A 22,593-nucleotide genomic window follows, 5' to 3' on the forward strand; every position below is an offset into this window, starting at 1 on the left:
TTGTTTTTCTGTTTTCTGTCTTTCTTTTAGAGGTATGAAAACACAGACAAATTTGATCAAAATAAAAACCCAGACAAAATTTTTTTTTTTATGAGAAGGACAAACGTTTTTGTAAATTGACTCTTTTATGAAATGAAAAATTATCGCTTTAATTTTAAGTAATTTTCTAGTAGTGAAACCGTTCACTACTAGAAAATTACTTAAAATTAAATTAACTGCTTGTATCGACCTATTACTATAAGAATTTTGACATCTCCGATTTTATAAATATTGTGAAATATCCTCAGTAGATCAAAGGAAGTCAAATTTTAGCAACTTTTCAACTCCAAAAGGTAAACAAAACATAGTGAAATTTGTTTTTGCCTTATTCGCTATATTGCATCCATCGGGATTGAGGCTCTACCTCTAAATTTCTTTTCACATGTATCAAGAAAGGCTTTTGTTGAATTTCGAAGTTCGAGCCCTTTTTGGATGGAATTTTTTGTGACGAGTGTTTTTTGAGTTTCAACATACCATTTTTAATTTCTTTCTGGCATTGCGTTGTTGCCTCTTGGTAATTTTCTTAAATTAGTCATTAGAATAAGCTACTTTCTTAAAAACTTAATGCGGGTTAACCATTTCTTTGGTATTATTATTTCTCAGGTCCTAGGTTCGAAGAAGATTACATATATCTATACTGCCACATGGTACGCTTGCTTTATTTAAGAATTTCTCTCATCCCAAAATAGTCTGTCCCATTCTGTCTCAACACGTGTCATCTCAATCAAAGAGAGCTAAGTCTGTTAGCAAAAAATAATAATAATAATAATAATAATAATAAAGGGGGCGGATCCGTGGCATCACAAATTATAGTTAAAATCATACTTCAATTACCAACCATTAGATTTTTTTTTTTGAAGGCAAAAGAATTTAACTTTATTAGATTAAGTGGGAGTTGGGGTCTCCCGTCGGACTAAGTCCTGAATACAATCTGGAGTGGAGTCATACCAAAACATACTTTGGTCAGATTCAAAAGCTATACTAGCAAGACGATGAGCAGCTCTGTTGCAAGTACGGGGGGCATAACAAATCCGCACATGCTGCATCCCCTTCAAAGTAGCTTGAATGTCATCAATGATGGATCCATACACAGTACGTATAGAGGAGCAAGAATATATATCATGAACTGCCACCTGACAGTCAGTCTCAATAACAACATATCGATAATCATGCTGCTTAATAAGCTCCAGCCCTGCCAGAATGGCCAGCAGTTCAACATGGTATGCAGAACTGACAAACGGAGAGACAGAGTGAAAAGCAGCTGCCACTTTTCCACTTGAGGTTCGGAGAAGTCCACCAATGCCTCCCTTAGTCATATGAGGCATAAAAGCCCCATCAATATTGAGTTTAAATTCTGCAGTTTTAGCTGGCTCCCAAGTCAGTAGAGTAGAGGATCTCGGTGTAGACGGAGTAGCGCTAGACTTTTGGAATTCTGCAAGCCAAGACAAGCACTTGAAGAGTATGTCAGCTGCACTGCTAGTAGTGTCCTGTAATACCCCGAAAATTCATAATTAATTCCTAAATGCTTCGGGAATTATTTAAGAGTTCATTGATACGATTTCGTGGTTCGTGGATGGAGCGGAAGTATTTCGGACGATTATTTATTCGAAAAGTATGGTTTTAGGGGGGGTGCGAAGGTTGACTTTTTATACGTTAGGATTCTGTGAAAACTTCCTTCACGAAAGTCGTAGATCGCGTCGATACACGTTCATGCATATGTGGAACGTGAAAATCGGAGTTTGTATGAAGAAGTTATGAAGATTTGAAGTTTGTGGATTTTTCTATAAATATAAAAAAAATCCGGATTTATTCATAAATCCAGAAATTTTCCCATTTTGCGTTTCAGCCCCCCATTCTCTCCGTTCTCTCTCCTCTCCCACGCAGCCGACCCAGTCGACCCGACCCGACGCCAGCGGCGCCATCGCGAGTCCTCCGGCCACGACCCGGCGCTTCCCGCGTTCGCCGCGAGCCGCCCAGACACCCCGTGGCGTCGCCTTGTCCCATCGCAGCCTCCAGGGCTGGATCGAAGCCCTCCACCGAGCCCCAAACCCGACCCGGCCGATTCTCCTCCACGCCGGAGTTGCACGGGCCGATCCTCCCTGGTTTTGGGTTGTCTTCCTCCTCCTGATCATCCCCATATAGGCCTTGCATCACGATTTGGGGTGTAGAGCGCTAGATCAAGGTTTGACTTTTTCTATGGTCCTGATTCGATCTGGAATCTGATCAGACGCACGAGATTAATCTAATTTCCAAGCTTGATCTAGGACGATCTAGACCGAATCTCGCTTAGCTCCAGGTATGAAAATTGATCATCCCTTCATTTTGAACAAGTTTGTAGTTGACGACTTTTGCATCGGAGGTGGTTGACCCGGCGTTGACCGCCACCATTGACCACTCGCTGACCCGCCGCTTGTGGTGGCTCGTGGCAGCGCACCTGGCCTTATTTTTGTGTTCTGTTTTCATATTATTCATCTACGCATCGATACGGTCGTTTTGATATATTATAAGGTAATTTTGGTGATCACATGTTTAAGTTGTGAATTTTAGCGTTTTAGGGTTTTCGGTTCAATTGTTTTTCGATCCGTGAGGATTCGGCCGTCCGGTTAACTTGAAATTTTGATAGATTGATCATATAAGTATTCCGGAGACCTCGAGTGGTCTCGGATGAAGTTTCACCTCAATCGGCATTACTTTCAGAATTTAAGGGCAAATGGGAGTTCGAAATATAATCATTTTCGATTTGTGGACTAAGTTAGGATCGTATTGTACTTAGGTGATTGACGGAGCGTATTTGAGTTCTTATCTGCGGTGAGAAGACGCAGCGGGATTTTGAGGTGAGTAAATCTCACATGGTTCATTTACGAACCGAATTATTTAATTGTTGGAATTGTTGTGATAATTGTAAATCGTTTTCAAATTTAATGCTTTGTTTGAAATAATATGAACTCGATCGACTACGGTTCATAGGGCTACGGCTCCCAAGTAAAAAAATGAATTTAAGTATAAAATGAATTTCTTGGTTTTAAAGTGTGTGAACTATAGTTGGTATTAGTGGTCATTCCTGTGTGGATGATTACGTATATATATATTTATGTGGTATATATATATATATCTGGATGGTGTGGCATTGTGATATGTAGACTTTTGGTGTTTTCATTCACATTATTGAATTGAACTTCCACTTATGCCGGAATTATATTTGAGGACTTATATTGTTGAATGAGTTATTGAAATTATGATGTGACAATTGAGAGTCGGGTGGGATTTCTTTAAATGGCTGAATTCTGAAGGTTACTGTGGTTAACCTGGGTGCAATGTCATCGTAAGGCTGAACCTCGACGGAGGCAACAGGTTACGGTATGGTTAGAGCTCTAGTCATGTTGCATTCACAGTTTCATGATGGTAACTGGGTTATTGCATCATGGGTGTGTAGTCTGTGTTTGCATAGTTTCATGATGGTAACTGGGTTATTGCATCATGGGTGTGTAGTCTGTGTTTACGTACCGTCATGGTGGTAACGACGTTACTGCATCATGAGTACGTATTTTTCGGAGAATGTTCTGGTGTTCTTTCCTTAATTCATATGTGAGAATTGGAATGCTATGAATTCTATTGTTGATTTAATTGTAATCTCCTGAACTAAACTTTCGACGCAGGGATTACTATAATTTGAATTGGGTGACTTTAGTGATCTCCTGAACTAAACTTTCGATGCAGGGATTACTAATTGTTACCTAGGGTGATTATATGTTTGGTTGTGCTTTGTGAAGTTAAATGTTGTTGCTTTAATTTATCTCACGAGTTGAGAAATTATAAGCATGAGTGACGTGAGTCATTTTAATTGGGTTTACTCATACGGGCTTAAAAATCTTACTGGGTTTGTTTTGTTCATTCCCGGTGCACTATTCTATGGTGTAGGGGTTATTGTGCAGGTTAGAATATCGATTAATCGTCATCAAAGCTGAGGTGTACGTTCGGTAGCGTGGACGTGGATGAGTACTCTTAGTTTTAAGTCTTCCGCTGTGTAGTGAGTTGTGGTGGGTGTGTTTACTTATTAAATTGTCATTCAGTTTAATTTGTAGACTATCTGTAATGTAATATGTGACTCTAAAGAACGAGTCAGTAATGACATTGTGAGCTCAGTTTGTTTAGTTGCTTAATTTATAACAAAAATTTTCTATTTTGTTTTTCTTGTGCTCGTTAAGTTTCGCGTTTCGGATTCGAATTTCTTTATTCGAAATTCGGGGCGTGACTTGTCCTCCCAAAGCTTTGTATTCCGGTTGGTCCACAAGCCCCAGATCAACATGAGTAACTTCTCAAAAGTCTCCGTTTTAAGATGCATAGCTTGTTCCAACATCCACTCTTTGAAGTTGATTTGAGGCAATAACGAGCTTTGAAGGTGAAATGGAGCTTGAGATAGTAGAGAACATGCTAGAGGACACTGACAAAATAAATGACCGTTGTCTTCAATCATGTAATTGCACAAAAGGCACCGAAGATCCCCTGCATAACCTTTTGTTGTGAGTCTCTCTCTGGTCGGCAGTAAGTTACAGCATGCTCGCCAAGCACAAATTTGGACTTTCCCAGGGACTTGAGCTTTCCATAATTTCCTCCATATCAATCCACTTTGAGGAGAAACCAAGCTTTACCAACATAGAATGAAGGAGAGGCCATTCTAGCCGGTCATAAGCCTTACTAATATCAAGCTTCAGAGCAAAAAAGCCTTCTTCCTGTGATTTAAGCTTATGCATAAAATGTGCAGCCTCCGTAGCAACTAAAGTGTTGTCTGAGATCAATCTCCCAGGAACTTACGCACTTTGAAGTGGGGAGATGATATGCGGGAGCCATTTTTTCAACCTATTTGCAATGACCTTGGAACTGATTCTGTAAATTACATTGCATAGTGCTATAGGCCGAAAGTGAGAGGCAACAGTAGGGGCTTTGATTTTTGGAATGAGGCAGATATAAGTGTAGTTGGACTCTTTCCAAATTTCACCCTTCTCCAAGAAATTACGAATAGCAGTACACACATCAAGACCTACAATATGCCAGTATTTTTGAAAGAAGAAAGGAGACATACCATCCGGTCCTGGACTCTTAGATGGATGCATTTGAAACAAGGCTGCCTTGATTTCATCATCTGAGTAGGGTAAATTCAAATCATCATTCATCAAGGCCGTGACTTTCATTGGAGTTGCTCTGAATATCTCAGAGATGGCAGCATCATCTACACCCTCAGAAGTAAAAGTCATGGTGTAAAAATCAAGCAAGAGACGCTTGACTTCCCTAGGATCATCAGTCCATTCTCCTAACTCATTTGTTAGACCATGAATTGAGTTTCGACTCTTTCTATTGGATGCCTTGCTGTGAAAGAATGCAGAGTTTCGATCACCATCTTTTAGCCATATAGCCCTGGATCTTTGCCGCCAATACTTTTCTTGTAGTGCTAAAAGTTGACTCTGTTGGATATGTAATGCACGCTGCTCTTCATACTGCCAGGGAGAGTAGGGTTGTCTCATAAGATCCTGCAATTTCTCTTAGACTTGTATAAGCTCAGCCTTCTGCTTTTGAAATTCCGGTCCATGCCACTGCATAAGGTGTTGACCAGTTACATGTATCTTGGAGCCAAGTTGTTGCAACATATTACCAGTCAAAGGAGTAGCCCAATGCCTTTTAATAATTTCGGTACACTGCTCGTTGCCGTGCCAAACCTCTTCGAAACGAAACCTTCTTTTGCCTCGCCGTAATTTTGCACGTTCAACCCTAGCCTCAATGAGCAGAGGATTATGATCTGAGTCGGAGGGAGGCAACGTGATCGTTCTGCTTAAGGGGAAGATCTGCTTCCAAGATAGCGACTGGAAGCTGCGATCCAATCGCTCCTTAGTGAATTTGTTGAACCAAGTAAAAAGACCACCTACATATCCCATATCAAACAAACCAGCAGCCTCCATGGTGGATCTAAACAAAGACATTGGCGCCCATGCCCTAGGAGGGCCACCAGACTTATCATTCCTTGTTATTAGCTCATTGAAATCCTCGGCCATTAACCAAGGGAGAGAGCAAGCTTCTGTTGCTAAGGTATTAATCAAGGACCAAGTTTTATAGCGCTCGTCCCTAGCAGCAAAACCATAAATACCGGTGAAACGCCACACTTCGTTCATTCCCACCTCCCTTACTTCAGCGTCAATATGGTGCGCAGACTTAGATCTGAGATCCACATGGAGTTCAGAACTCCACAGCAATCCCCGGCAACGGCGCCAAAAATTGATACGCTCAAAGCAAGCGCATAATTTAACCCTGAAAACATCGTTAGTAGTATAAGCAAATAGGGATCGTTCTATTCCGGGGATTGAGGGTACACCTGTCATTGTCAAAAACAAATAAAGAATTAAAATAATAAAGTAAAAAGTATTATGTACAAAAATAAAATAAAGAATAAAAATATATACAAGTTAATATAAAAAGGGGGGTTTTGAGATTATAGAATTGGAATTAAAATTAAATGAAATAAAGAAAGTGTAAAAACACATATACAAGGGTGGAACACAAGAAACAAAGATCAAAACTACAATCATATGAATGAAATCCAATTACAATTCCTATAGTTGATTATCTATGTCATGAGAAATAAGTTGACCATGTGAAACATTCGAAGCAAATGATTTCCCATATTTTACTTTCCTTGAATATTTAATCTAAGTGAAAGCACCTAAATTAAACCTATTGAACATGCAATCATAGTCTAGAAAACTAGCTAATCAAGAACACATTCAATGCATGAAGAACAAAGAAAGGATGTTAACCAAAGTGCACAACCTAGTATGAAAAAGTCCATCTATTTGCAATCCTCCTTAATTGATTTCGACTTTTGTCCAAAGCCTTTACTACTTAAATCTAGCACCAATTACATGCATATATCCTAAGTTGGCCATCAAAGAACACATACATATAAAAGTTTTCCATAATCCAAAATCAATTAAGCAATCTGTGAATAAGCAACATAAAAATCAACATAAAGAAATCACAATTTTTATTCAAACATAGAAATTGGGCTTAAACTTTGCCCTTAATGTTATTGTTAACTAGAAACAAATTCCTACGAAATTAAATAAGGAAAAAGAATGAATTACACCGTGAGTTGGAGATGGAGATGGAGTGCTTGAAACGTTGAAATCTTGAATCTTGGAAGCAAGCCTTCAAGGTGGACGATGGAGGATATGATATTCCCGGCTCCTTCTTCTTCTTCTTCTTCTTACTTGAAAACGCAGAATTTTGCAACTAGAGAATGGAGAGAAAAATGGAATGGAAATGGAGAGACAAAGAAGATGAAATGGATGAAGGAATGTGTTTAGAGTGAGAGGAGAAGGTGTTTATATAGGGAAGAAAAAGAAGAGTGAAATGATAAATGGAAGAAAAATAATGAAAGTGGTTTGTAAAATATGGAAAAGATGGAGTAATGATGAAATGAAAGCAAGGCATGAAGGTGCAGAAGTATGGAAGTGATGATGATCTATTGGAGCAGAAAAATATATCCAAGGAAAAAGAGAAAAGCATCTAGCTTTCTTCATGTGGGTAGGAAACTTGAACATGTGGTGTTGAGCTGTTTTTAGATCAGTTTCTGCCCCTTTATTCCTTCAATTATTTCTCCAACAGGACTTCAGATTTGGCTCTTGACTTCTTCATATGAAATGATCTACCATGAGTGTAGATCATTTTGGTAAAATTTCAGAATTTATTTCCATGCCTTTGGGCCAGAATCTCTGCTGGACTCCTTACGGGTCCAGTTTTCCAGTTTTGCTTCTGCAGAAAATTGGGCTGACTGTTGATAGACCTTCCACTCAAAACTAGCTCTGGCACTCTTCATGAGAAATGATCCTTAGGATGTCTAGAATGGATCTGAAAAGTTTCAGCTCATTTGGAGTTCATTTGGTCAGCGGCCGCTCCTTCTTCCTTGCTTGGCTTGGTTTCTCATAGCCGGAGTAGGAAAATGTGTAAAATTGACCTTTTAGTACATTTCCATTTTTCTCCATCATTTATAGGTAATTATGGACCTAATGCTCATTTCATCATCATCTACTCCAATGTACCTAAAAAAATAGAAATTAAGTTAAAAATCGATTCGTTAAGGAATTAACTAAGCAAAATGTGAGGAATTAACTATTAAAATACCACATTAAAATGCTCCTATCAATTATGATCTGAGTCGGAGGGAGGCAACGTGATCGTTCTGCTTAAGGGGAAGATCTGCTTCCAAGATAGCGACTGGAAGTTGCGATCCAATCGCTCCTTAGTGAATTTGTTGAACCAAGTAAAACGACCACCTACATATCCCATATCAAACAAACCAGCAGCCTCCATGGTGGATCTAAACAAAGACATTGGCGCCCATGCCCTAGGAGGGCCACCAGACTTATCATTCCTTGTTATTAGCTCATTGAAATCCCCGGCCATTAACCAAGGGAGAGAGTAAGCTTCTGTTGCTAAGGTATTAATCAAGGACCAAGTTTTATAGCGCTCGTCCCTAGCAGCAAAACCATAAATACCGGTGAAACGCCACACTTCGTTCATTCCCACCTCCCTTACTTCAGCGTCAATATGGTGCGCAGACTTAGATCTGAGATCCACATGGAGTTCAGAACTCCACAGCAATGCAAGACCCTGAGATGCCTGCTCCTTGGGGAAACAAATATTATCCACAAACCCCAGACGAGATGTGAGCGCATTGATCAGTTTTGGAGTTGCTAGGGTTTCAGCCAAGAAGATGAGGTAAGGTCTCTTAGCATGGACCAAATCAATCAACGCACGTTGAGTTTCGAGGTTAACAATACCCCTGTAGTTCCATACAAGGATATTTCCTTGCAGCATGGTGGCCGGAAGATGTCGTACTGGCCTTAGAGGCGTCGCAAGGAGGAGCGGCTCTTAATAGGTTTGTTTAGGATAGGAAGTAAATTAGATTATATTACCAACCATTAGATTAAAAGACTATCAATAGATGATATTAAATTAAAAAATTTCATTTTAATTTTTTTTTATCTCTCATTGAATTAATTTAATCATAACTAAAACTCAATTGAACACAAGAACATCCTCCAATGCCATTCACTTTCAGAGTCATCTCTGTGTTGTGTTCAAATTCTCTTAATTATGTAAAGAGTGATAATCCAATTATCCAATACAAACCCAATTTCCCAGATTCAAGAGAAGTTTTCTTCTCTATCTAATTTCAGGTCTATAGCTCCACCAATCGATCCCCAAAAATATATTTTCTTCTAAGTAATATCACTTTGCTAAAGGAAAATTCAGAGTCACTATGAGTTGTAGTTCAATCGTTTTGCCTAAATAACACTGGAATTTGTAGCATCTCCAGGCTCCAATTCGCGGGACAACATTCTAGACAATTAAGAGAAATTAAGTTGACGTTGAAATTTGTCGTTTACAAGCATTGAAGGAAAATAATTGGAAGATTTGATTCGTTAATTGTATTCCAAATTAGAATAGCATTTATTGATTTTTATTATGTCATAATAAATAGATTTGATTAATTAATTAAAAACGAAAGAAAAGAAAAGAAAAATAATAGATAATGAATTAATAATTTATTCTTTATGACTCATCTCATCCATTAATAGTCTTTTAATCTAATGATCGGTAATTAAAATATAATTATAACTATAATTTGTTGTGCCACGCAAACCAAAGCCTTTTCCTTTTGCAAAAGACTGGTGATTTTTCTCTTCCCCTGCAAAACCCCCAGAAAACCCTGCAATTGGCCCACGCCCCTTCTTCTCCTTTCTCCTTCGCTCACCTTCTCCATTGTCTTGCTTACCACGAAGAAACCCACTCACCCTCTGAACCAGTCAACCCCCAAATTCCAAATCCCAACTCAAATCCAAGTATGGAGAAATCGAGCGGCTCATAAAAAAAAATGGCTACTTTTCTATATTCAGTTCAAATCCATTATATACGAGGGTGAGCATGGTATTTAGAATACCCATCAGCTAACCCACCTGTCACTCCAATTCTGACTTCCCATTCCTCCATTGCCATGCTAAATCATAGCCTAGTTTGGAAGCCAGTCTCTCAACTTGGCTGAGGGTTGCATCCGAACCATTCCTCAAAATGACGTCGTTTCGGCTCTTGTCTCGGGCATCGCGTAGGCTTCTGAAGCCTCCTTCACTCTCTCGCTCCCATCTCTCTGCTGCAGTCTCTACCTATCACCCAACCACCAAACCCAGCCCTAAAGAAACGCCTTTCATCCCTTTTAATCTCAGGCACCGTTGGATTCCCGGTTATCATCTTGATTCTGATCTCAGGCTCGTAGCGCACATATCCACTTCATCGAACAAGGACGACGACCGGGTCAGCGATGACCCGAAAGCCCAAGCTTCTTGGATCGACGCTTATTTGCCCAGGCAGGCCCGCCCTTATGCTAAGCTCGCTCGCCTCGACAAGCCCATTGGCACCTGGTTGCTTGCTTGGCCTTGCATGTGGTAAGTAGTGCTTCAATTTTTATCACTCCCTTCATTTTACTGCATTGTTTGGTTGGAGTGATAGCAATTTGGGTTACTCGAACTAAAAAGTAAGTATTTAAATTTTTACTGCATTACTTTGTTGAAGACTTGAAGTGATAGCAATTTGGCTTTGGTTGAACTAAGAAGTAAGGCGCTTTTTGTTTTTGTTTTTGTTCTTGTTTTGTAATTAGTGCATTGTTTGGTTCAGGTGATAGCAATTTGGCTTAGTTGAACGAAGAAGTAAGGCGGTTTTGGTTAAAACTTAAAACTAATGGTCTGGATACATGCATGTTGGCTTTTGCAGGTCAATAACATTGGCAGCAACCCCAGGACACCTTCCTGATATTAAGATGTTGACACTATTTGGATGTGGGGCTTTGCTTTTAAGGGGCGCTGGATGTACCGTAAATGATCTCCTTGATCGGGATATTGACACCATGGTAATACTCATTGGCCATGCACTTCTTTTGAGTTTGACTACCTTCTTGAGTTGGTGACTGGTGCCGAAGTATATTATCGATTTTCTGTGTAGACATGGTCGTGTGCATATGAATATATTAGAGTTTTGAGTGGCATTGGGATCAATTGTTAGTTGCTAAGCTGTTTTTTCAATTTGAAATGCTTAATGGCTGGGGATTGCTAAATCAAATGACTGATATGGAAATTGAAGAGGAGAAAAATTGCAGGGTTCAAAAGTTCAAAACCTTTTGTTTCTCTAGACACGAACTTGTTTGTAACCTTCTCTGATCGAAGGGCTTTAATTCAGGTGGAACGTACAAAGTTGCGGCCAGTTGCGAGTGGTCTTTTGACACCTTTTAAAGGGTTGTGTTTTCTTGGATTTCAATTGCTTTTGGGTCTTGGAATTCTCCTCCAACTGAATAATTATAGGTTAGTGCCTCACTTTTGGGTCTTGGAATTCCTCACTTTTAGTCTTTAAATCTGGATAAGTCACCAGTAACTCCGAACATATGAAGAGTGGGATATTGTATTGATATTAACAGCCGTGTTTTGGGGGCTTCGTCTTTGTTGCTAGTTTTCTCCTATCCCCTCATGAAAAGGTTGACATTCTGGGTAAGTAAACATTTTTTTTTTAATTAACCTGAAGTAAGCCTTGGAAGCACTTTCATGATAATTGACCAAGTGATTAATAAATGGTATGATACTTTCTGCAGCCTCAAGCATACCTAGGTTTGACCTTTAACTGGGGAGCTTTGTTAGGATGGGCTGCAATTAAAGGAAGCATTGATCCAGCTATAGTACTTCCATTGTACATTTCTGGAGTATTTTGGACACTTGTGTATGATACGATATATGCGCATCAGGTACCACAAATATGTACTGAATATATGCACTATTGTTTTCTTCCCCCTCTTCTTGATAGTTTATCTTCTAAAGAACATGTTACTATCTGAGTGTCCCAATAAAAAAAGAAAAACAATACGTCTTTAGCCTCTAGTTGAGTTTCCAGAATATGGAGATACCTATGAAAATAAATAAAATCTTTTTTGTACTTAGATATGGAATATGTCGGAGTAACATAACCTTTTCAATACAGTCTAATAAAAGATGTTTCTTTCCATGCTTGCAGGATAAAGAAGATGATCTGAAGGTTGGTGTCAAATCTACCGCTTTGAGGTTTGGTGATTCAACAAAGGAGTGGATTACTGGGTTTGGAATCCTGTGCATCAGTAGTCTTGCCCTCAGTGGATATAATGCCGAAATTGGTTTTCCCATCCTTTCTTTCTTTTTATATATAATTTATAGGTATATTTTTTAATTACTGTTATTGGAACCTCAGCCTAATTTTTCTTTTTCTTTTTCTTTCTGCTCCCACGCCCAAACTGTCAACCATGGAACAGGCTGGCCATATTATGCACTTTTGGCAGTTGCATCTGGACAATTAGCTTGGCAGATATGGACAGTTGACCTTTCATCCAGGCTTGATTGCAATAGAAAGTATGTATCATTGAAACTGGATATCTATTTCATTTGCTAATTTGAAAGGTGGAGAGGTGTGGTTTACTTGTGATGGTTTCCGATGGTTTATTGTGTGGCGGTTCTTCTGTCTCTGAAAGAGAGACTATTATGGTGGAAAATGATGCCTTGTTTAGTTTTGAACACTAAAAGCTTGGCTTAGCATTCTCTCGTCTTTGTTATAGGTTTGTGTCGAACAAGTGGTTTGGTGCTATTATTTGCAGTGGAATCTTATTGGGAAGACTTTCATCATAGGGGTAAGGTTACATTTAGAATATTTACTCGAGTCCTCTATAGTCCTAGTATGCCCTCTTCTCTTAACTACAGTTCTTTGTTTTTTGCTTCGAATGTGACAGCATTATTTATATGGCCAAAGTTCAGATGATTTATGGGGTACTGCTTGTTGAATTTGCAAGGAATATCCCCAAACGGAGGTAGCAGAACCATTGCTGTGCAGCATTCAAATTGCAGGGATTTGTATGTCACATCTATAGTCGTCAAGAACTGAGATACACATCAAACTAGAGTGATAGACCCTTTCCTTGGGGGTGTTTGAAATTAAATGTATTATTGATACCTTTTTTTTGGGGGGGGGGTAATATTGTACTGTTTTCCATTGTTGTAATATCATTCTTTCAGTAGTTGAGGATATTGTTGTAAGATCATGCTGGTTTTTAAGGGTCCTCCCTCTTCTTAATTTATAACTAATTTCAGTACTTTGGTCTTATATTTATTGACTAACACTAGGATAATGCTGCTACATAACTTCTCTAAGAAAAAATAGAGAAAAGGAAAACATGAACTGTAGAATTCCCTGTTAGCTCAGTGGTAGAGCACGCCCTTTGTGCCTAGGCTATGAGGTCTCTCAGTCAGATGGTTAGTTCAATATGCTCATCAGCGGCTCAGCACCTTACCCTGAGATGTGGATCGTCCATGACACATTAGTGTGACGTACTTCTTCGGTGAAGTCTTCATTAAGGGGGGAAAAAAATTGCCGAAGAATTTATAACAAAATGTCACCTTTATAGTGTATACCAAGCACAGGCACCTGTAAAAGTCACTTTTAGCACAGTATGAGACCTATATTCAGGACTTGGCCAGAAATGTGGATCTCTTTGCAGGGCAGAAAATCTGCAACTATGCTTTACAACAATTATTCAACTCTGATTTTTATGTAATCGTACAGGCCGACCTCAAAAAGGAAATGATTACTAGCGGCTTCCCCACTCAATCAGCACAATAGGAATTCTGAACCTCGGAGTTTAAACAAATTTTGGTAGACTAGGTACCGAGAAACTAGTAACTTCTTTCTGTGATATAAGCACCTCTTAAATGTGCAAGTTACACCTTGTTTCCTGTACTTTGTCATTAAATTATACAGAATTTTGATATCAAGACTTGATGTATTCTAACACACTTTGTGTAATATCTTCAAGAAAGGAAACAAAACCCATAACGCTTGTTATACCACTTCCGTCAACGTCCTGTTCCTCGATGAGATAGTTTTCAAATGCTGTGGCATCGTCCTGCCCTCCTCTGATAAATATGAGTTTAGGGGTAATACATCTCTCTTGCTTTAATTTATTGATCTCAGTCCGCAGCAAACCTAAAAACATATTGTATTAGAAGTGAAGCAAATAAACCATGTATTTGCTAAGAAAGCACCAAGCAATGCAGAAAACTTACAATCATGGGGTGGAGGAAAAGGTAGAGTAGGGTCTGCCGTTGAAGAATAGAACACAATAAGAGCAGTGAATGCATCAAGGAAAAATATCGGACTACCACTGGTAATCAGTGCAGCACGACTCAATGAATGGCGTGGGTATGCTAGTTTATCGGGAGTAGAATATGAGGTGAGGACTGGATACACGGCACGATGAAGTGAACTTGGTTCAAGTGCACTGCAAAAAATAAATAAATGAAAAAATAAAAATCAGAGAACAATAATTGCAGAGTTCATGCTCCATCAGAAAAGAGAGAGCATAATCAATTCTCCAAACATCAAATTATGTGGCTGAAGATATTTCAAGACTAAAGAACCAAAAATACATATTAAATTAACCTTCTGTAAGACAACTATCAACTTAGACAAAGAAGTCATGTCGCAAAATGTGCCAACAAGTATACAATGATGAGTAGTGGGCAAAATAAAGCAGAACAAGCTCAGTATTTCATCTGATAGTTCATAACTGAAAGTTAAAACCCTGTAACAGAATCCTGGAAGATTTTCGTTAATAACAGTTTGACCATCAAATACCTGAAAAGACACTGTAGGTAGATTCGGTAATCAGGATGAACACCTTCTTCATGAAAAAGGAGCAGAGGATTTCGAAGCAATGCAAAAACTAATCGGGGTAAAGGCTGCAGTTCGGGGCATTGTGAGAATGCAACATCAATTTGGGCAGTCACTGAACTTCCGTTCTTGTAGTGAACAATTTTATAAGCTTCATTGTATTGAGCTGTCAGAATCACAAGCCAATCGTGCAATAACAGTCTTCCTTCCCGAACCCCTTGCTCCAAGGAGGCTAATATAACCTATAGAATTCACAAATTTGTAATAAGCAATTCGTTACCAACTTATCTCCCACGCATTATGTTAAATCGGTATATCTCTACCTATAAAAGGTTCTAGTATGATCATGCCCAAAATTTGGTCAATTCTCTCATGACAGTATATTTCTTTATAACAAAAATTACAGAGCCTATCTCTCAAAACTGGTACCATACAAAAAATTTCCTCAGTCAAGGAATAATGAATTGGACAGAAGTATTTTACATCAATCAACACAAAAGAGAAAGAGCTTTTGCATCAGTAAATAGTCTCTCAAATGTGAGTTATTAGTGTAAACATATCACAACTTTACTTTCCAGCCTCCAAATAAAAACCTTCTGCAGGATCGCAGGAGATTATATCTCCAGTTAGGAGAGCAAGAATGAACACATCACATACAGAAGAAATTCAAGCAAACCATACAATAGCTTATCATTTTTCAGACGTTAAGCCTCCAAGCGTAAGACATTTTAAAACATTCATATGCCGTTCAAAACATCATGTATAATATTCCACACTATGCCAGTCGAAAGCATAATAATATTTTTATTTGGACCCATTTGGAGAAATATTAAACTATCCTTAAAAATGTAAATATCCGTATAGTATTCCTGTGTTATGCCTAAGCTAAACTACACTAGAAATGTAAATCAGGAATACTATACAGGATATTATCCTGTATAAATTATTTATCTATATAAAAACCTTACTAACTCAGACTAACTCACTTATATTCAAGCTTGACAGTCCTTTAGTCAACTTTAAGAAAACAAAAGTAATAGTTATATCAGGAATTACATTTATACTTGCATGGTGCAATATGATAACAAAGGCAATATGAACACAACAAAAACTATGGAAAAACTGGGAGAAATACCTTGTGAACAAGTAATGAGAGAACCACTTCAGGATCAACACTGTCATAGAGTTCATTCATGTTTTGGGCAACTCCACATTGCAAAGTCCGAATCCTTAATCGTCGTTTAAGAGAATGCTTGCCTCTACATTGAACATTCAGCAAGCTCAGCCCAAACGGTAGAATCCAAACAGTTAGAGAAGCATAACAAAGGTGTAACTGGCAACATAACACAGCAAGGCAGTCATTCTGGATGGGAAGAAAAATAGTGAAAATGCAAAACTAAATGTTCTGGAGAGCAAACTATAACAAAGGGAAAATCATTTGTGGCATTTGCCCAAACAAAAAAGGTAGAGAAGCAATAACATTCTGAAAGGAATAAAATACAGTAGAAAGCTTTCATAACCAAGATGATAAAAGCCTTCATTTAATAGAAGGTTTGTTCTCATATTATGTTTTATATCACACAGAATGCAAGGAACTGCATCAGAGTTCCAAACATTTTGGTCTGAACATAAGATATCCTAAGATCTGTATTTTAATCACACAATTTCTCAAGCACCATCATAGTTCTTTGGCATAATGCAATCCAATATTGGATGTCAATGGAAACACATTTAACTATAACAAGCACCACAAGGCACCCACGGAAAGAAACACAGTTACCAATGGTCAAGAAGCGTAGAAATGACTCTTTTTTGAAAGTGTACTGAACTTTGTTTTCCTATATGGTTTTATCTTAGAGAAACCAAGTGCATACTAAAAATGTCCACTGAAATCAACATTATCCTACGTGAGAAAACCTTTGCTAAACAAGAGATCTGAACTCTCATCCTCTAACTCTCTAAGTAACAAGTCCATATAATACGTGCATAAAACTCAGTCCGCCATTCCCATTTTTTGCTGTAATTCACACCTTCTCAGAAGTCAGATCTGGCATACGCCAGTGCAAAAAGGTCCTTGTTAGGTTCCTATCATATAGATCTATTTGATTAGGCTCACCCTTAGTCACGCCAAGACATGTTGCTTCTCATCACTCCAGGAAATGTCAAGCCATGTGCAGCTAAACATGCTTAATTACCAAAGCTAACAAAAACATACGTAAGACACCTTAAATCAAGTGCAGCTGAGGCACAAACCCATGCACTTTTTCTTATAAGAAAATCATTCAACTGCTACATTTTAAATGACAGCAGATTTCCCATACCCGGCACATTCCTTTATATGTAGTAGAAGTTGATAATAAGAAAATGCGTTTAGTACAATCTGAGCAAACGATATATTAAAGTCTTTCATCCTAATTATGACGACGCTAAAACATTTTAGTTCTGTTAGAAACAGTGGCATAATGTCTAAGACCCAAAGATACCTAGAACCTGTCCTCATCTATTGAAATCTTTTGTTTTACAATTAGAAGCATAGCTCAAGGCATTCGAATTCTTGGATCTGGTGTCCACGATGACTTGGGAATGTTGATAGTTGGCAAAATGCCACTTCAGAGCAATTCTTCAAATCAGAAGCTTTAAAGAACCACCACAGAAACTTGGCATTAATCAAATAGAAGCATCAGAGAGGTGAACTTCTACTCAGGTAATCAGTTAAAATACATAATGGAGACCACATTCACTTTAATATGTAGGAAAAATCTACCTAATGTTAACATTTGAATCATCAAAATAGAAAATACAATTTAATGTCAGAGATAGGTTTGGTCCATTTATTGGAAGAAAACGAACAATTAACAACTCATATAGTAAAACAACCATACCTAACTGAGGAAACCAATCCCGAATCGGTGAGCTCCTCAGGAGGCAGAACGACTGTGTATTGAAACGCAATCTGTATAATAGGAGGTTCTGATCCATGTCTGCAGTAGTACAACAGTCACCCAGGAAGGGATTAGAGAGGCAAAATCAAGAGCTTTATATCAGTAAGTCATACTATGCAGTAATATGGCTTAGTAATTAAAAATACAACCATGAGACAGAGACGATAGAAGCTGAAAAAATATCAAACCTACATGGAAATCCCACTAAAATCAAAGAATCTATTTCTGGAAAGTAACAAGGTGACTGAAATACAATTGTAACTATCTAGAAGAAATATCATCCACTTTCATATAAATGATTCTTTAAGTTGTATGCAAATATAACAAATTTTTCCTTTAATTATTGCAGAACTGTTAAATAATCATATTTCTCAATGGATGTAATGGAAGCTGAAATAGGTTTCTTTAACATCATTGTCTTTCAAAATTTGATTGTTCGTTAGAGAACCAGCTTGTATATTAGCAAGACCAAATTTTGTTGGGTAGAGAGAGTCAATGGTGGACCATATAAAGGAAATGACCTTTCAAATAACAGAAGGGTTATATCTGCAGAGTTCTTTTTCCCTCAAACAGGTGATTCAATCTTATCTACCACTGTTTACACCAACCCAAAAGAAAAGAAGACAAAGCCCTAGTACGTACTACCTAGACCAGATTACCAATTATTATTGAATAACAAAATTGTGCAACTTCTCAACAAATTTTCCTCTTACAAACTTGACAACAACTTATATAATTAGAGGCAAGAAATATTTAATATTATAAACAAAATAATTTGGCCTTGACAGAGTAAATAACTAGAAATTGAACATAGTCAATGGTCTTTTGAACTAGAAAAATATAAAGCTGCACAGTAAGCTATTATCCATTACTGGATGGTTCCTACAAACGGAGGTGGGCTGTTGTTTGGGATCTAAATGTGCTTCCAGAGCTCTTTAAAGTGACAAATGAAGAAAGTAGAAATCATGGAACATGCATGATTCTCAAGTATAGCTTTCACTATGAAAATTAACCTTAACCAACAGCACTGAAATCCCTTAGTATCTTCCAACTCAAAATCATATATAGTAATCAAGCATTATTTTGTTTCAGTCAAAAGGAAGATACCATGATGGCAATCTGAGCTACATACTTACTTTGAAAATTCCTTGGTAGCTTCAAACTCAAAGTCATAAGCATATGTGGCGTAAGAATCACAACAGATAATGTGTTGAACATTCTCATACTGTGGATCTGGAAAGAAGTGACCATACTGCAAAAAAAAAAAAAATAATAATAATAATAATGAATTATGTTATTATTACTATTATTATAATAATAAATGGTGCATTACTAGCAGTGACTCTGACAGCAAACAACAGGACACTTACAGAATGACCAGTTTTGAATTCAGATGATGTCCTCAATCGCAGTACACAGCCAAAAGCATATGGTCGACTTAGCATCCGGTACCTGCAAATCATGCATCTCAGTCACTAGAACCTAGATATGTTCTGTATGCTTAGAACCTTTACATCTTTTGTCGAGAAGGGTGAGAACCAGTTAGAATTGGCCCAGCTCCAATGAGGGCACCCTCTAAGATAATTTAATATTCTCGAAACCTAAAAACTTATTTGTCACTCCATCCAATGGCTTACTATATCTATCTCCATCAAAATTAGAAGCAAAGATAAGATATTCATTAAAGTATACATAATACATACTAGATGGAATTTAACTGCATCACTTGCTAACATATTTAATAACTAATAACACAGACATATACATGCATACACATGGATGAGAAAACAAAAATTGGCCTTTTGAACCATATCACATGTATTGACTTTCCCATGCTCTTTGATAATTTATTATCTTGAGAACATTTTCATTCTGAAATTCCAAGCAATCCTCCATTATATTCATTCATCTTTACACCTGAGTTTGAATCCTATAAATTGCTTATAATTTATTTACTGATAATCCAAGCACATGACAAAATAAATGATTTAAGACTTGCACTGAAATATGAGGAAATAAGAACCTAAAAGAAAGGAGGATGCACTTTGAATTGATCTTCTAAGGAACTTAACGTGGGAATAAAACTGCTTTCTTTTATTTGAATTTTCTAATATGTAGTGCAGCACGCCTGCTAAATGAGCTTCGAAGTCTTAACTAATACTGAAGTTAATTGGTCTAGTTAAGTTCTATCCTGCATCACACACTAGAATATCAATATAAATCTACAGTATTTCAAGGAATACTCACATGTCCTGTGGAAGTGTTGAATCATCAGTATTTGAATAAAAGTACAATGAGCCTCCACTTTCTACGCTAAGAAACTTCAGAGACGCCAAATCTGTATACTCATTTGTAACAGCAAAGATGTCTACGCAAACACCTGCTTGAACAGCGACAGCAGCCTGTAAAATATGTCAATGCTTACACTTACAGAAAGATATTCAACACATGATACCACAGACAAGTAAGATTAAATTACCAAATCTTTATAGAAAGGTGTCTGCTCAGGAAGCAGTGCACGGTCCGCATCCTCTCCTCTACTAGCATATTGTTCACCGTACCGTCTTGTATCTAGTTGCCCAGCTCCATAGTCAGGAGGACCAGACAAAAAGGCAAAGACTCTACCTGCGGTTACATGCAAAGGAGACAACAACCTATATCATGCTTTTCTATGTCATGTGATGATAAGAACACGAGTTTAACCTCTGATTATAACAGAGCACTGCTATAGAAAATATTGAGCTCTGAGATTCACCACCTACCTAGTGCAAATGTGCTTCCATATTCAGATCCAAGGTAGTTCAAAAGGGCTTCAATTGCCACCCCAAAACCTCGCCCACCCATCAAAACACCATCTACTCCTTGCCCTGCTGCTGTTGTTCTCTCCCATGAAGTTGTTGGTCTAATTGTTTCAAGTGCTGATCCAATACGGTCCTTACAAGTTTCCACCTGTGACAATGTTACCAATGTTACAGATATAGTGAATTGTTTACACAATAAACTGTAACAAAACAACCCAATCACTAAATCAGAAACATATTGTACAACAGAAAAGATAAAGAGTGATTTTACATACTGGAGCCAAGAACTGTAACAAGGGCATGACATCTTCAAGCTCAATTGGTAGGCTGCCCTCTGTTTCCGGGGGAATGAAAACATTTTTTACAACTGGTATAGGGCCTTGAACATCATACAATCCTAGTTTGTGGCTAAAGGTAGCAAGACCAAACAGCGAACCAGGCCCAAGAGCTGCAATCAAAGTTAGAACAGAGTTTCAGCAGTCCAACTACGGGATTCAGGAAGCAGAAAACAAAATCAATTTGATCTAGCCACTATCAACCTTCCAAAGCTGCCAGCAATGCACTTTTAGTAAGTTCCAAAAATTCTTCCGAAGCTGCAGTAAAATCCATAAAAAAAAAATGTGTCATTTCTCTGAAATAAGGCACTCGAATTATAAGAGTCTAACTGCGCCAAAGTTACCATATGTACATTGCCTTGACAAGAAACTGTCAGGCAAGTGTTAATAGTCTGCCAATTCAACACCAATAGAACCCCTACTTTAACTGGACAAACCAAATGATGGAAATCAGAACAATACCCTATGCTTAACATCTTCTTTGATATATGAATTCAGTAAAAGAGAAGCGCCAAACAAGCACTGAACAATATCCAACAGCTCCAGTCCATCTGGTTTGCATTTAAGTGTTTAGGCTTTCATGAGATTAAGCTTCAATTTCTATATCCTAAAGCATATAACCCCTTATAAACCCGACATAGAAATGATTTGGACACAACCTAACTGAATATTGATTCCCATTGCCATCCCACCAGCTCAATTTATTGTTATCTTATTTGTTCAACCTAATGATCATCCTGATCAGTGAACTAGGTCAACAATAACTTGAAACTTCAACTTAATGACCTCAACTTCCTCAACCAGCAAAGTTCAACAATATCTTTCGTTTCGAAACAAACGCTAGTCAATCATTAACAACTCCACAGTACAAACAAAGGTAATATAGGCGATCCAAATAGCAATGTAAGCTTACAGGACAAATCAATGGCCGCAACATAAACCGGGCGAGGTTGCATTGCCTCATCCGACTCTTCCACTGCACAAAACAAACAGGAACAACCAATCAGCACTAACAATGGAGAAAAAAAGCAGATGAATTTTGGTCAGAGTGAGACGAACCAGGAAGCTCTAGATCTACGAAGGAGGAGATCATCTCGGGGCAAGACTGAGGCTGAGAGTATCGAGCAATGGCCTCAGAGGAAAGTCCCTGGGGGTTGCCGCAGAGGGCACAGTTCCATGACCACTGGTCCAGCTCGCAGTAAGAGTTGAAGTAAGCCCAGCAGTTCTCGCACCGCGGCAACAATTGACCGCCGGATCCGTACGCCGGAGGTTGACCGTTCTCGTCTTTGGTCGCGAACGGCGTCACGGTGAGGCCCCATGGTATGCCGGAGTTCTCGTGCGCGCCGGCGTCGATAGGGAAGCGCGAGACGGTGGCTCGGACCGCCATGGTTTTGACTTGTGGGGGTTTTGGTGAAGGAATTATTTCTTTCTCGGCGTTTGCGTTTCTCCTCTGGAAAGAAAGGGAAATGGGATGTGACTTGTTTGCTGTGAAGTGACACATCGGTTGGACCAGTGGTTTTGTGCCAGGTCAGAAAAACGTATCTGCTGATTCAGCAACCGAAGGTCCTAGGCTCCTAGGCAGAAGAGACATGAAATTGTAGCATCTCAAAAAACAATTAGACGATATTAGTTCTTCGGTGACGGCCGGACTTGATATTTTATTAAACTCTAGAATCTACTATTTTTGATGAAATTATG

At 38.3% G+C, this 22,593-nt stretch overlaps 2 protein-coding genes across 3 annotated transcripts; one reads left to right on the forward strand and one right to left on the reverse strand.

Moving 5' to 3' along the window:
• Positions 1-9,754: 9,754 nt before the first annotated feature.
• LOC133733149 (4-hydroxybenzoate polyprenyltransferase, mitochondrial-like) lies at positions 9,755-13,225 on the forward strand. Of its 2 annotated transcripts, none has more exons than XM_062160762.1 (9): positions 9,755-10,529; positions 10,855-10,990; positions 11,317-11,438; positions 11,552-11,621; positions 11,723-11,872; positions 12,139-12,274; positions 12,410-12,506; positions 12,710-12,781; positions 12,941-13,225. In XM_062160762.1, the coding sequence occupies exons 1-8, from the start codon at positions 10,159-10,161 to the stop codon at positions 12,777-12,779; spliced, it is 1,152 nt and encodes a 383-aa protein (XP_062016746.1). In that variant the 5' UTR covers positions 9,755-10,158; the 3' UTR covers positions 12,780-12,781; positions 12,941-13,225. The 2 variants fall into 2 exon arrangements, with proteins under 2 accessions (XP_062016746.1, XP_062016745.1); XM_062160761.1 differs by having other exon boundaries at positions 12,881-13,219.
• A 495-nt stretch (positions 13,226-13,720) lies between these two features.
• Positions 13,721-22,355, reverse strand: LOC133733148 (protein transport protein SEC23 D). The gene is made up of 14 exons (XM_062160760.1): positions 21,955-22,355; positions 21,809-21,871; positions 21,100-21,153; positions 20,836-21,008; positions 20,518-20,708; positions 20,239-20,380; positions 20,007-20,161; positions 19,130-19,211; positions 18,896-19,011; positions 17,700-17,798; positions 15,953-16,076; positions 14,782-15,059; positions 14,211-14,425; positions 13,721-14,130 (listed from the first exon to the last, which is right to left on the reverse strand). The coding sequence occupies exons 1-14, from the start codon at positions 22,280-22,282 to the stop codon at positions 13,916-13,918; spliced, it is 2,235 nt and encodes a 744-aa protein (XP_062016744.1). The 5' UTR covers positions 22,283-22,355; the 3' UTR covers positions 13,721-13,915.
• Positions 22,356-22,593: the final 238 nt, after the last annotated feature.

The sequence above is a fragment of the Rosa rugosa genome, chromosome 2 (genome assembly GCF_958449725.1).
Source record: "Rosa rugosa chromosome 2, drRosRugo1.1, whole genome shotgun sequence".
NCBI classification, from domain to species: domain Eukaryota; kingdom Viridiplantae; phylum Streptophyta; class Magnoliopsida; order Rosales; family Rosaceae; genus Rosa; species Rosa rugosa.